Source organism: Manis javanica, unplaced genomic scaffold, assembly GCF_040802235.1.
Source record: "Manis javanica isolate MJ-LG unplaced genomic scaffold, MJ_LKY HiC_scaffold_25, whole genome shotgun sequence".
NCBI classification, from domain to species: domain Eukaryota; kingdom Metazoa; phylum Chordata; class Mammalia; order Pholidota; family Manidae; genus Manis; species Manis javanica.
The window spans coordinates 1347264-1360029 of record NW_027332171.1 but is presented as its reverse complement, the minus strand read 5'-3'; the positions used below and the strand labels follow the sequence as shown (position 1 = coordinate 1360029).

Genomic DNA, 12766 nt, shown 5'->3' with positions numbered 1-12766 from the left:
TTTTTAAGTATAAAAAATATCCTAGAGCCTCAACCAAAAATCTGTTGGAGTTAATCAACAAATTCAGTAAGTTGTAGGATATAAAATCACCATATGAAAACCAGTTGCATTTCTATACACTAACAATAAAACATCTGGAAAAGAAATAACAAATATTACCCCATTTATAATAACAGTACAAACAATAAAACACTCAGTAATAAACTTAACCAAAGACATGAAAGCTCTCTACTATGAAAAACACAATACATTCCTGAAAGAAATTAAACACACGAATGGAATGATATCCCATATTCCTGGAAAAAATTTAATAGTCTTCATATGTCCAAATCAACCACACCCATCTGTATATTCAACACAATCCCTCTCAAAATTCTAATGGTGTTTTTCACAGGAATAGAAAACACAATACTAAAATTTGCATGAAGCCACAAGACACTCAATAGCCAAAGCAGTTCTGAAAAAGAAGAACAGAGCTGGAAGCATCACATTCCTGACTTCAAATTATGTCACAGGCGATGCTAAACAAAATAATATGGGCCTACCTTAAAAGAGATAAGCCAATGGAACTAAGACCACAAATAAACCCTTCCATGTATACTCAAGTAATATTTGAATAGAAAGGGAAAAATGCTCAGTGAGCAAGGTTATTCTCTATAAGAAGTGGTGTTGTAAAAATGGAATAACCATATGCATAAAAATGAAATTGGACATCTATCTTCCACCACTCACAAACATCAACCATAATAAATAAAAGTTCGACCTGAAACCATAAGATTCCTAGAATAAAAGATAGGGAATGAGTTCCTTGTCATTGGTCTTAGCAATGATTTTTATGACATGGCACCAAAAGCACAAGGAGAAAAGGAAAATCAACAAATTGCACTACATCGAATTAAAAGAACCTCTCCACAACAAAAGGAGTGATCAAGTATGAATGAAAAGGCAGCACAGAGAATGATACAAAATATCTGCAAACCATGTCTCAGAAAATATAAGCAAACTATATACCAGATAAGGGTTGATACCCAATGAATACAAAAAAATCATACAACTCAGTAACAAAACAACAGACAAGCTAACAAGAAATGGGCAGAAGAACTGAAGAGAAATTTTTCCTATAAGACTAGCAAATGGCCAACAGGTATATGAAAACATGCTGAACAACAAAACAAGCAGGGAAATGAAAAAGGAAAACCAAAATGAAACTCACCTCACATCTTTAGAATGGCCATCGTCAAGAAGACAAGAGATATCATGCGTTGGTGAGGACATGTAGAAAATGAGCCCTTATATACTGCTTTTGGGAATGCAAATTCTTTTAGCCACTATTAAAAACATTATGGAGGTTACTCAAAGGGGAACAATGGGAATGCCATATGACCCAGCAATTCTGCTTCAGCCTATATATAGAGTAGAAATAAAAACAGGATATTAAAAGATATCCACACCCACATGTTTATTGCAGCATTATTCACAACAGCCAAGGTAAAGAAAAAACCAAAGTTCCTGTCAATGAATGACTGGGTGAAGAAGACATAGAATACCCGAACAGTGGAATATTATTGAGCTATGGGAGTAAGTAAATCCTATAGGTTGTGACAACATGGATGGGATTTCGGATCATAATGCCAAGTGAGATAAGTCAGAGAATAATGTCACTAATGAACAATATCATAAATACGTGGAACCTTAAAAGTCAAATTCATAAAAAAGGAGAATAAAGTGGTGGTTACAATCAGTTTGAGAACAAGAGAATTGAGGGGATGTTATTAAGTATACCCACTTGCACTCAAAGATAAATAAATCTGGAGATCTAATGCACTGCATAGTAATTATTTTCAATATGCTACTATAAAGCTCACAGAGGTCTGCCTCCTGAGAAAGACCTCAAGAATCCTTACAAATGGACTTGTCACACATTTGTATACATTTTTAAGAAGCAGTGCTTCAGAGACCATACATATGCCTGCATGGGGCCACACAATTCACACTGCATTATTTCCATGGCAGGGTACAGTCCTCACATACTTTTCCAGAGGTGCAATAATTCCTTTTCTCTCAATTCTGCCCATGTGGAAGATCATGAAAGATTTGGTAAACCTTCAAATACCTCTTCACATTTACTCCTTAATTAAATAAAATAACATATCACTCATCACAACAGAGATGCAACACAACATTAAGACCAAATGAATTGCCAAGGATAATGTGTAATTGCAATGACATCTGTTTTGTATCACCTTATTCAAGTCCGATATCAATCAGGCACATCAATAGTCGGTGCTATTACATATGTTATTCTTTTAATCCGACCACAAAGACCAGAAGCTTTATATAACCCGGCCGGAGGTGAGAACCCTGCCTATCCTACTGTCTATTTTCTTCCTTGGTATTTAAGGGCTTCAGGAACATATCAGAATTAAAGTAACTCTAACCATCCTACTCCATCTATTATATCACTTCCTTTAACCATAAATCATTAAAACATAAAATGAAGAGCATGGACAATAGGAGATGTATGCCAGTTTACGCTACTTATTCTTCATTTTGGCAATATTGAATATTCAGTAGCTCTGTTATAACAATGAACTCTCACACAAGGCCCCTCTTACCAAATATGAACACATGCTGAAATATAAGAAAACACTTGATAAGGTGAATGATTGGCTATGTAAAGCAAGGTGAATTTTCTGGATGTAATGCAGGAAATAGAGGTTAGAATGCCAACTCTCAGAAATTACTATTGGCTGTGATACGGACTTCCAAATATATCTCAAACAAAACCCCCACTGGACACTAAATGCCAGAAACGAAATCACTAGACTCATAAGTAAATGGCACTGCAGGGGCCACATCCTTCAGTCTATCCAAATTTATGATTGTTCTGGGACCCCATATGGCTGAAACATCTGCCTTGCATAGACTAGAGCTGGTAGACATGAGGATGTGACCAAAAATCTATTAGATGGTTAGCACTGAAAGAGGCCTTACACAAACATTAGCTGTCTCAGGCTGCTGTTTCCAGGAGGCATAATCAGACCAATTTGATAGCTTTCTTTCTGTCCAAATGCCCAAACCCTACCTCTGTTTACTCCAAATCTGGTCAGACACAGAAAAAAACATCAATCACCATCATGTCATTGCATTAGAATATTTAGCAAATATGGTTTTCACACTCCTGGAGCCTGGGCTAGGTATTTCTAAGGGTTCAGTCTCAGAATCAAGGAAAGCCCAAATGTTTCTAAACCTTGATGTTTACAAATTGATGTGGACAGATTAATAAATGAACACTCCTCATATAGAATGAATGTAATGGAGATGCAAGACTTAAAAATATTCTGTTTGTGTGGATTTGTATCACGTATTGGTCCATTTTGGTGTGTAATTTATGGCAAATTAAACCTTCTTTGTCCAAACGTAGTGTGAAATTTGTAACAATCCATTCATATTCTCAGTATTATGACTTAAGATGATCCTGAAGGGATAATATGTTTTTAAAAATCTCAGAAACAGTGAAGTCAGTAATATCCTCCTTTCCTCTGCAACCTCTTCAAGGCATCTTTGATTTCCTTGTTCCTCAGACTGTAAATCAAGGGATTCAAAATGGGAGTGACCACTGTGTAGAAGACCGATGCAAATCTGTCGAACTTGGAAGACCCGCCAGAGCTGGAACGCAAATAGACAAAGCTACTTGAAATATAGAAGAAGGAAACTGCTGTCAGGTGAGAAGCACAGGTGTTGAAAGCCTTGGACCTGCCTTTAGCTGTAGTGATCTTCATAATGGAGATGACAATATAGACGTAGGATATCAGGATAACAAGGACACTTATTAATGCAAAGATCATTGTTACTATAGCAAGTATGAGTTTGGCAGAGAAAGTGTCAGTGCAGGACAGGACTAACAGTTGGGGCATGTCACAGAAGAAGTGGTGGATGACATTAGGCCCACAGAAGTGGAGTTGAAGAATGGCACACAGTTGGGATACAGAACCAGAGATTCCAGCCATATAGGATCCCAGCACCATCCCAACACAGACGGTGGGTGACATGACTGATGAGTAGAGAAGAGGATTACAAATGGCAGCATAGCGGTCATAGGCCATGGCTGTCATGAGACAAGACTCACTCAGTCCCATGGTTGCAGAGAAGAAGTACTGAACAGCACAGCCCACAACGGTGATAGTATGTTGTTCCAGGAAGAAGTCAGAGAGCATCTTGGGGGCTGTGGAGGTCACATAGCAGATGTCTAGGAAGGACAGGTTGCTGAGGAAGAAGTACATGGGTGTGTGGAGGTGGGAATCCATCCTTATTAAGATGATGAGGCTCAGGTTCCAAGTCAGAGTTGTAACGTAGATCACCAGGAACACAACAAAGAGCACTGCTTTGATTCTGGGAAAATCTGAAAACCCCAAGAGGATGAAGTAGGTGATCTCTGTAATATTTCCTCTCCTAAACATAGCCTTGCTGCTCCTAAGATCAGAAAAGAGACAAGAGAAAGAACTGTTGATTCAAGTCAATGTGATAGCACTACAATTCTCCTATGTGCCAGCTTTTTCCTCCACTGAGCACCAGAAAAAGGGAAATGTTCACTGCTCTGGTGGAAACACAGCAGATTTTCACCTCACATTATCAAGGAAAACCCGTTCAGTGCTTCAGGTTCTCAATTAAAGCATGAGTTCCCATGAGAATTGAAACAGGTATATAAAAATTTGATAAATAATTTTTAAGACAAAAGAAATTCTGTGATTATTATACATAGAGATCGTTGAAGAAAATATGGTTTTTTAAAAACCTCCATTTATGCATTATATAACTTGCTTTATGATAAGAAAACTATATGTGCCATCAATCCAGATTTAATTTAAAATAGCTTTTCTGTTCTCCATGGTCATCCTGATACATTTTTTTAAATGTCTTCCATTATACATAATAAAAACATTTACTATACCGCTGGGGGAGAAATATGTTGCCAGCCTGGGGCAAATAATCTTTGAAGCCAAAACCACTCAAAGGGAGAAAAGAAGTGGGAGAAACCTGTTTGTTGCTTATTACTTCTGCTCTCCATGTTTCTCGTGACCTGGGTGCCAGGCCCCACCAACCGTCTCCAGTCCTGGTAGGTCCTCACCCTCCACCCACTTTGTAATCACCTAGTGATGTGGAAATGTACTACTTCTATCCACCCCTTGGAAGCAGCTATTAATATGGAAATCCACTAAGGCCAGGCAACAGATTCTAGAAATAATTGCAATTTTACACACAGTCCACCTGCCAGAAATCTCGCCTCACAATCTACTTACCCCCCATCATTGGTAACAGCCAGTGTGCAAGAAAACTAGAGCACTGCAACCAGACTAATAACATACAATAACAGGGGCAATGAAATCATGATAATCCTCAAGCCGGGGGTTTCAGTGAGGTTCAAAGTCCTATACACATTAAGTCCCTGGCTTGCCCATCCCACAGTAGCCAGTACATGAAGAGGGAGGGAGTTCAGAGTAATCATCACATGGCAGCTGCAGCCAGGAAGTGGGTCAAGGACACAGGGACTACAGAAGAAATTACCTTGGGGGCAATAGGATACCTGTTTGAATGACACCAGCATACGCAAATCTTCTCCATCAGGTAGAATCAATGCAAGAGATTGGACCCGTGATAGGACAGTGGCAGGATAGGGACCTTGTCCTGGTCTAGTACACCAGACTTTCACCTGCTCCCTGTGAGGGTTACAGATGGGTCACTGTACAGGGCGCTGGGAGGTGCATGCACTGGGCATAAGATAAAAAATAGTTCCCTTGTAAGATGCTCTTAACTCGTGGATGCTTTGGGCAGACTACTGTGATCTTTCGGGGCCATTCTGCTGCTACAGCAGGAACACACAGGAGGCCAGCTTTCAGGCCTTTTTACAAAGGTGCCAGAAAGGCCAGTCATCACTGGCCATGTGTGGAAATGTCCAGGATCACATCCACTCAATAGAGTCTCCAGGGTTGAGTGCAGCTGGTATGGCAGCAAGATGCTGCTCAGCCGGCCATATCCTGGCTTCACTCCTCTTTGGTTTGCACATACAGTTGTACAGGAGAGGCAGCAATGTGCGTTAGCATGTCCACAGATCTCAAGGCTCCTTTTTGGGGATTCTCATTCTAAGGTCATAGCTCTGTCCATAAGTGAACTGACCAGCACCATAGACTATTGTTATATGAACTTGGGCCAGACTTCTAAAAACCATTATACCTCCCTATAAACTCTGCCATTGTACGGTTATACGGTATATTAAACTGCCACTTTGTCCCTAACTGCTGCACGCATTCTTGAAATGCATGTCCAGTAAAGTGGGTGCCTTGATCATTCTCAATGACCTGCAGCCAGCCTTAGGCTGCAAAGAGATGCTCTAGGCCTCTCTTGGTGGTTTGCTGATCTGCACGATGTGTATGAAGAGCAATCAACAGTCCTGTAACTGTGTCCACACAAGTCGTGGCATTTTGGTACCCTTCTGATGTGGGCAGAGGCCCAATGTAGTCTATTTGCCACCTGACAAGGGGTATTAGCCCCTTTACTATTGTCCCATGATGCTGTGAGACTCAGTGTAAATTGCTCTAGGAACACACAGGCACTCCATACATACTCTGCTGATTTTTTCAAAGGTCAGTGGCAAGCCCCATCAATGGGTTACAGCCCATACTGTCTTTTGCCCAGCATGCAACTAACACTGATGTAACCACTGGGATACATCAGAGGCAAACTTTCCTTCTAGCCAAAAAAACATCTGGGCCCATGTATCTGCTTCATCATTCCTTGGGGATGAAAAGGGCAAATGGTCAGTCACATCATATACAGTAACGGTATTAGTCTGACAAGAGGCCCATAGGTCTTGCCACAACTCTTGCTCCCAAAGGAACCAGTGACCAACAATCCAGTTGGCATGGTACCATGTTGGTAGCCACAAGGACAAGCCCCTGTAGGTGGCCCAGCTGTCAGTGCAGACAACTATGGGGGAAGGCTCATGGGTAATCATGAACCATATTGCCTGCAACCCAGCCCCGTGGTTGCTCTTCCCCTCTCCATCCTTCTTCCATATTGTCTCAGTCTTAGGATGGAAAGCCACAGCCCTCCACTTTGGGGTGCCTGAGACTAGAGCAATTTCTGTACCAAGCACCTTCAGCTATAGGGGCTTTTCCTTCCAGATAAGGACTCTTGGTTTCCAATGGCTACTGTTATATGTCACTGGCCCCAATAAGCATTGGAACTCTCCTTGTAAGGGTCTAGTGGAAAGGTTGTTACACTGCTGTAAATATTTGTCCCATTTGGCCAATGTAGGTGTCTGTGCCACACCACTCTACAGCCTTTCGTTCCAGCCTTGGACCCACCCTGTGATGGGATAGGTAGTTATTACGTTGATCAGAGCTGTTCCGTTGATGGGCTCCGTAGCCAGCAAGGTGTGGTACACAGCAGCCAGTTGCTTCTCTATCAAGGTGTACGTGGCCTTTGCTCCTTTGCATACTTGTGAAAGGAATTAAATAGGTTGACATGTCCATCCAAGCCTCTCTGAAAGGCCCCATCCATACCCATCTTTGGTTACTTGAGCATCTAGCTCACAGCACATTGATGAGTCCATTACACTCAAGACCTGTACAGCCTTGACCGCTCTCCTATAAGGAGTAAGAGCAGCTGCACATGTTTCTTCCCAGTCCCACCTAATACCATTTTGCACCAACCACTATAAGGGCTTCAGAATTTGTGCCAAGTGTGGGATAAACACTCTCCAGTAGGCCAAAAGACCCCAAAACTATTGTAATACTGCCACACTGGTAGGTGTTAGGGAAAGCATGGAACATTTCTATGACTGCTTCTGGGATAACTGGTTTTACCTAAACAGGCAACCCCTAAGAATTTTACTGACTAACCAGGTCCCTGAACCTTGGTGCTATTCACAGCCCATCCTTTCTCCTGTAGATGTTGCAGCAGTCTAGGTACTGCCCCTTCTAAATCTTCAGGAGAATCAGACATGAGTATAATATCATCCATGTAGTGATACAGCCACAAAGTTTTCAGTTTCTTCCATGTAGACAAGTCCTGGGCTACAATTCCATAACAAACGGTGGGACTGTGGAGGTATCTCTGTGGAAGGACAGTGAGTGTCCACTGTTGGCCTTCCCACTTGAACGCAAACTAAAAATGACTTCCTGTGCTATGTCAACAGAGAAGGAAGCATTACCAAGGTCCACAACATAATGATATATCCCTATTTCATGACTTAGTGTGTCCATAAAGGCTGCTATTGAGGGGCAGCAGCATGCAAAGGCAGTGTGACTTTTCTCAATTCCCTGTAATCCAAGGTCATATGCCATGAGCTGTCCAGCATTTTCACTGGCCACACTGGGGAATTAAAAATTCTCTGAGTGGGATTTATGAAGCCCCCATTCTCCAGCTCCTGTAGAGTTCCTCCAGTTTCCTTGTGCAATCCAGGCAATGTATACTGCTTACTATTTGTCATCTGTTAAGGTACAGGCAGAGCTACAGGTGGGTGCTTAGCATGTCCCCTCAGAACTACCTTTACCACATGTTCCCTCAGTCTGAGCTGACCTGCAGTGGTCTGTAATCACAGGCCCTAAAGGATATCCACCCCCAAAATATATTTGGGGATGGGGGAAATCTACAGAGTACACTCCTTTGGGGTTCACACCCTATCTTCAACAGGATTTGGACTTTCTTCCCTCTAAGTGCCTTACCCCATAGTCATCTATCACAGCAAAGGTCTCAGGAAAATATTCTGGGTTCCCATAAATCAGAGAACATTCAGCTCCTGTGTCCACCAGCAACATTGTACATTCGTGGGGAACCAATGATTTGCTAATTCTACATGTGGCCCCACCATGTCCCACACGGTGGGAGCCTTGACCCCCGCACCCCAGTCAAACCACAATGCCCAGTCCTCCTCCTGTGGGGAAAGGGCCCAGTCAGAGCCTGAGTACTGTCCCCCAGCTCGTCTTGCAAGGACCCAGGCTGGATGTGGGGCTTTGCCTCTGTCTTCTGTGTCCTGGACCTCAGCGGCTGGAACTGCTTCTTTGGCTTTAATTGGTGCCACAGTTTTAACAAGATCCTGTTGGACTACCCATTAATTTTTTCTTTCACTACCCCCATCTTTATGAAATCAGCCAAGATTCGGGTCCTCAAGAACTTCACAGGGCCCTTTGCACCTCTCCTGTAGTCATAGCCCGAACTTCCTTGCATGCTCTCATTTTCAACATCCCAGATCTGTTAAAGTACAGGTCGACTCACTTATGGGTTGCCCTACTGGGTGGGCATGGAGGGGAAAGAATAGTCACTAGGGACCCAAAGAAAGATAGGGGAGCTGTATGGAGCACCAGATTTCTCATTCCTACAGTGAACAACTCCTCATCAGGGCCCTTGGGGTCCACAATATAGATGATGTTTTTCATGCCGTGCTTCCGTTACACCTGCTGGAGTGCTACATATGTTTTCCAGCTAGTGGGTAAGTATGGTTAATCACCCTGATTAGGCTAAAGTGATTAGGCCATCACCCTGATGGCTGCTGTCAGCCAATAACGAAGTGCCTGGTTCCCTGAGATGTGACGGGCACTTTGCAATCACTGCTGGAGGGAAGGGTGAGTCATCAGGGAAGCCAGTCTACCCATGTCAGAACCCGACGTAACAATGTTTCCCACCCTCATATTCCAGAGATGTAGAAGCCATGTACGCACAGGTTCTGAGGGCTTCTGCCTATACCAGCTCATCCTGGGTACAGGGGCTGAGCATGGAGGGCTCCACCACCTGGGGAGGGGGCTACTCCTCCCTCTGAGGAGCACACAGCTGTTGCATTTTATTTTCTTGATTACAACGAGGTGGGTCTTTAGTACAGGAATGGCTGGTGCCTTTGGTGGTGTCCTTAGTAACAATTCGGCCCTCATCCCAACCCACTTATCCTCTCCCGGCTCCTGCTGCCTTGATCTGTCTCAGCGAGGAGGGCCCCACTCCTTCCTCCCGCACCCCCACGGCCTTCTGCAGCACAGGTTCTCCTGCTGCCTCCTCCCTCGCTGATGACGTGTGTATCAGGAGCACAACCTGACTGCTCAGTATGTGTCTCTTTCTTAAGGGCGTCCCATAGGTCATCATCCAGCTCCTCCAAGCCATGCCTCACCATGTCTCTCTCCTCAATAACCTTTCCAATATCTTGAGAAACAAACATCACACAATCCCAGCCACCATACAGCCACTGAGGGCCTCTAAGCAGTCTTCTATCTCCATCTCATGGAGGACTAATTCCACAGCTTCTGGTGTCTCAACTCTTCCCCAATTCTGGGAAGGCCCCACCTGTTTAGAAGGTGTTTTGTTTAGACAAGAGCCCCACTAGGGGCTTCCCAAATGGAAGCCCCATATAAGAGGCTCCGAGTGAAGCAGCACCCTCCACAGCTATGGGCCACCCCACCATTCACAGTGGGTTTCTGGGTCTCCCTTCACCATCTCTAGGGGCAGCCTGGCCAAGCATAGAACCCATGAAGACACATTTCTGTTTCAAAGTTCCTTCAACTACCACCATGCAAACTCCAGGGGGAATATATGTTCCAAGCCGTGAGGAAATGATCTTTGAAGCCAAAATCAGTCAAACGGAGAAATGAAATGGAAGAAACCTGTTTATAGCTTCCAAGCAGTCATCTAATCCTGCTCACCAGTGTCTCTCGTGAGCAGAACCTCTCCCAAAACCTCTCTGGTCCATGTGTGCGCTCACTCTCCACCCCCTCTGAAGTCATCCAGTGATCTGTAGATGGACTGCTTCTCTCCACCCCTTGGTAACACCTATTGATATGGAGGTGCACTAAGGCCAGGCAAGAGATTCTGGAAATATTGGGATTTTATCCCCCATTTACCCTTTTGGAATTATTTCTCATTCCTGTACAAGTGTATTTAGTATCTGATATCCAAATTGGTCAGGAAATTATATCACAGTTTATAACTCTGATAGTAATTTGGTGGGGCACAGCATGTGTGACCAATGAGGTTAAAGAATGAATGTACTAGGGAAGCCTTCATAGAAAGTACACAAAAGGGATGCTGGTATAGCTCACTCTGACCCAATATATTATCATTTAGGATATCTTCCTACCTAAGGAAAAGCACAGGACTATACTTAGAGATTAAGACGTTGGAGTTTTCCTTCTGATACCCTCCTGCTCTGTGTTCCAGTCCCAATGGCTTAAAAACACTAAGATTGACTACTTAGAATAAGTGAGAACCATGAGAGGTCCAGAACCATCATGTTCCTGGGAGGGTTACAGGAGAAATTTCATACAAATGCTCAGCACACAGTCTAGTACGTAGTAACTGTTTTCATAGGTGTTGGCTATTATTATCATTGATTGCTTACAGATAACCATGAGTGGCAGTTGTCTGCATTGATAGGAACACCAGGGGTGCTGGAGTTTTATGGGTCAATTGGGGAGTTTCCTGAGAGATCACCAGCCTTGCAGGCAGCCTCAGGCATCAGTACCTCAAGACAGACGTAGATTCCGACCTCGGATAGAAGCACATCAAATCACCTGAGGCCAAGAAGGCACAAGCCAGGTAAATGATTTCATATCAGGCTTGCTTGAATTTGAGTCTCCTTAGGTCAGCTGACAACCAACATCACGCTATGATGGGCCTTGATGCAGAGAAAGAGTCCAAGTGGGTAATTTCAATGCCCAAGTACTTCATAGGTTTATTTCATATTTTTTGTTGATACACTCAGCTCCTTGGAACTACTAACAGATTCATAATAGATATAACCTTTAGGCTCTGTTCTATAACTTTTTATACCTTCCTTGAGATGAAAGAGTGAATCACTGAGAATAGCCAAGAAAATTTTGATAAAGATTAATAATGAAAAGTATTTGAAATGAACAAACAAGCAAGACCCAAACCAGGAATAGACCATAAATACAGAAGACAACCTGGTGGTTGACATAAGGGGTGGGGGATTAGGTGAAATGAGTGATGGGATAAAGAGGTACAAACTTCCAATTATGGAATAAATAATTCATGGAATGAAAACTACAGCATTGTGAATAGAGTCAATAATCGTATGGTGACAGGTGGTAAAACATATTTATCATGGTAAGAATTTCATAAAGCATAAAACTGTTGAATCCCTATGCTGCACACCTGAAACTAATATAATGTATGTCAAGTATACTATAATATTTAAGAAATGAAAAAAGTAAAATATAAAATATTCCAGAAATAAAAAGCCATGTACGTTCAGGTATTACAAAGCTTAATAAACATGGATAATTCATGATTCTTGTAAAATAGAGAAGTGTCATAATAACAACTGAAATTTAAGAAAAAATGGTAAATATTAGTAAGAATTGAATATGTGATTAAGTTAGTAGTTCTTTTTAAGTTATATTTCAACTGATAGAGAAGGATAAACACTTGGTAAGCCTTTAAGTAATCTTGGGATGGGAATGATATATCGCAAATATAACACCAAAACAGAAAACATGGAAGAAAATACGATTTAACAATTTAAAATCTGGTTATAGCAGAAAAACCCACTTAAGTAAAATACTCTTGAAGTATAGTTGCTTAATAGGGAAAACAGTCACAAAACATAAAATAGACAATGTAGCAATGCCTTTACTATAAAAAGCATAAATCAATATAGTATACACATTGCTATATACTGCTGCTGATTGCACAAAATAGTTCCACCTTATTAGAGGAAACAATTGCTTTATATAATCTCTCTCTCTCTCTCTCTCTCTCTCTC

The 12766-nt window shown here is 42.2% G+C and overlaps 1 protein-coding gene across 1 annotated transcript; it reads right to left on the bottom strand.

Annotated features, from left to right (window-relative positions):
- Positions 1-3521: 3521 nt before the first annotated feature.
- Positions 3522-4460, bottom strand: LOC108409731 (olfactory receptor 5AN1-like). The gene has a single exon (XM_073228346.1). It carries the CDS (start codon positions 4458-4460, stop codon positions 3522-3524), a length of 939 nt encoding a protein of 312 aa, XP_073084447.1.
- Positions 4461-12766: the final 8306 nt, after the last annotated feature.

Coding starts and splice junctions, on each gene's coding strand:
- LOC108409731 (XM_073228346.1), bottom strand. CDS start 4,460: ATGTTTAGGAGAGGAAATATTACAGAGATCACCTACTTCATCCTCTTG.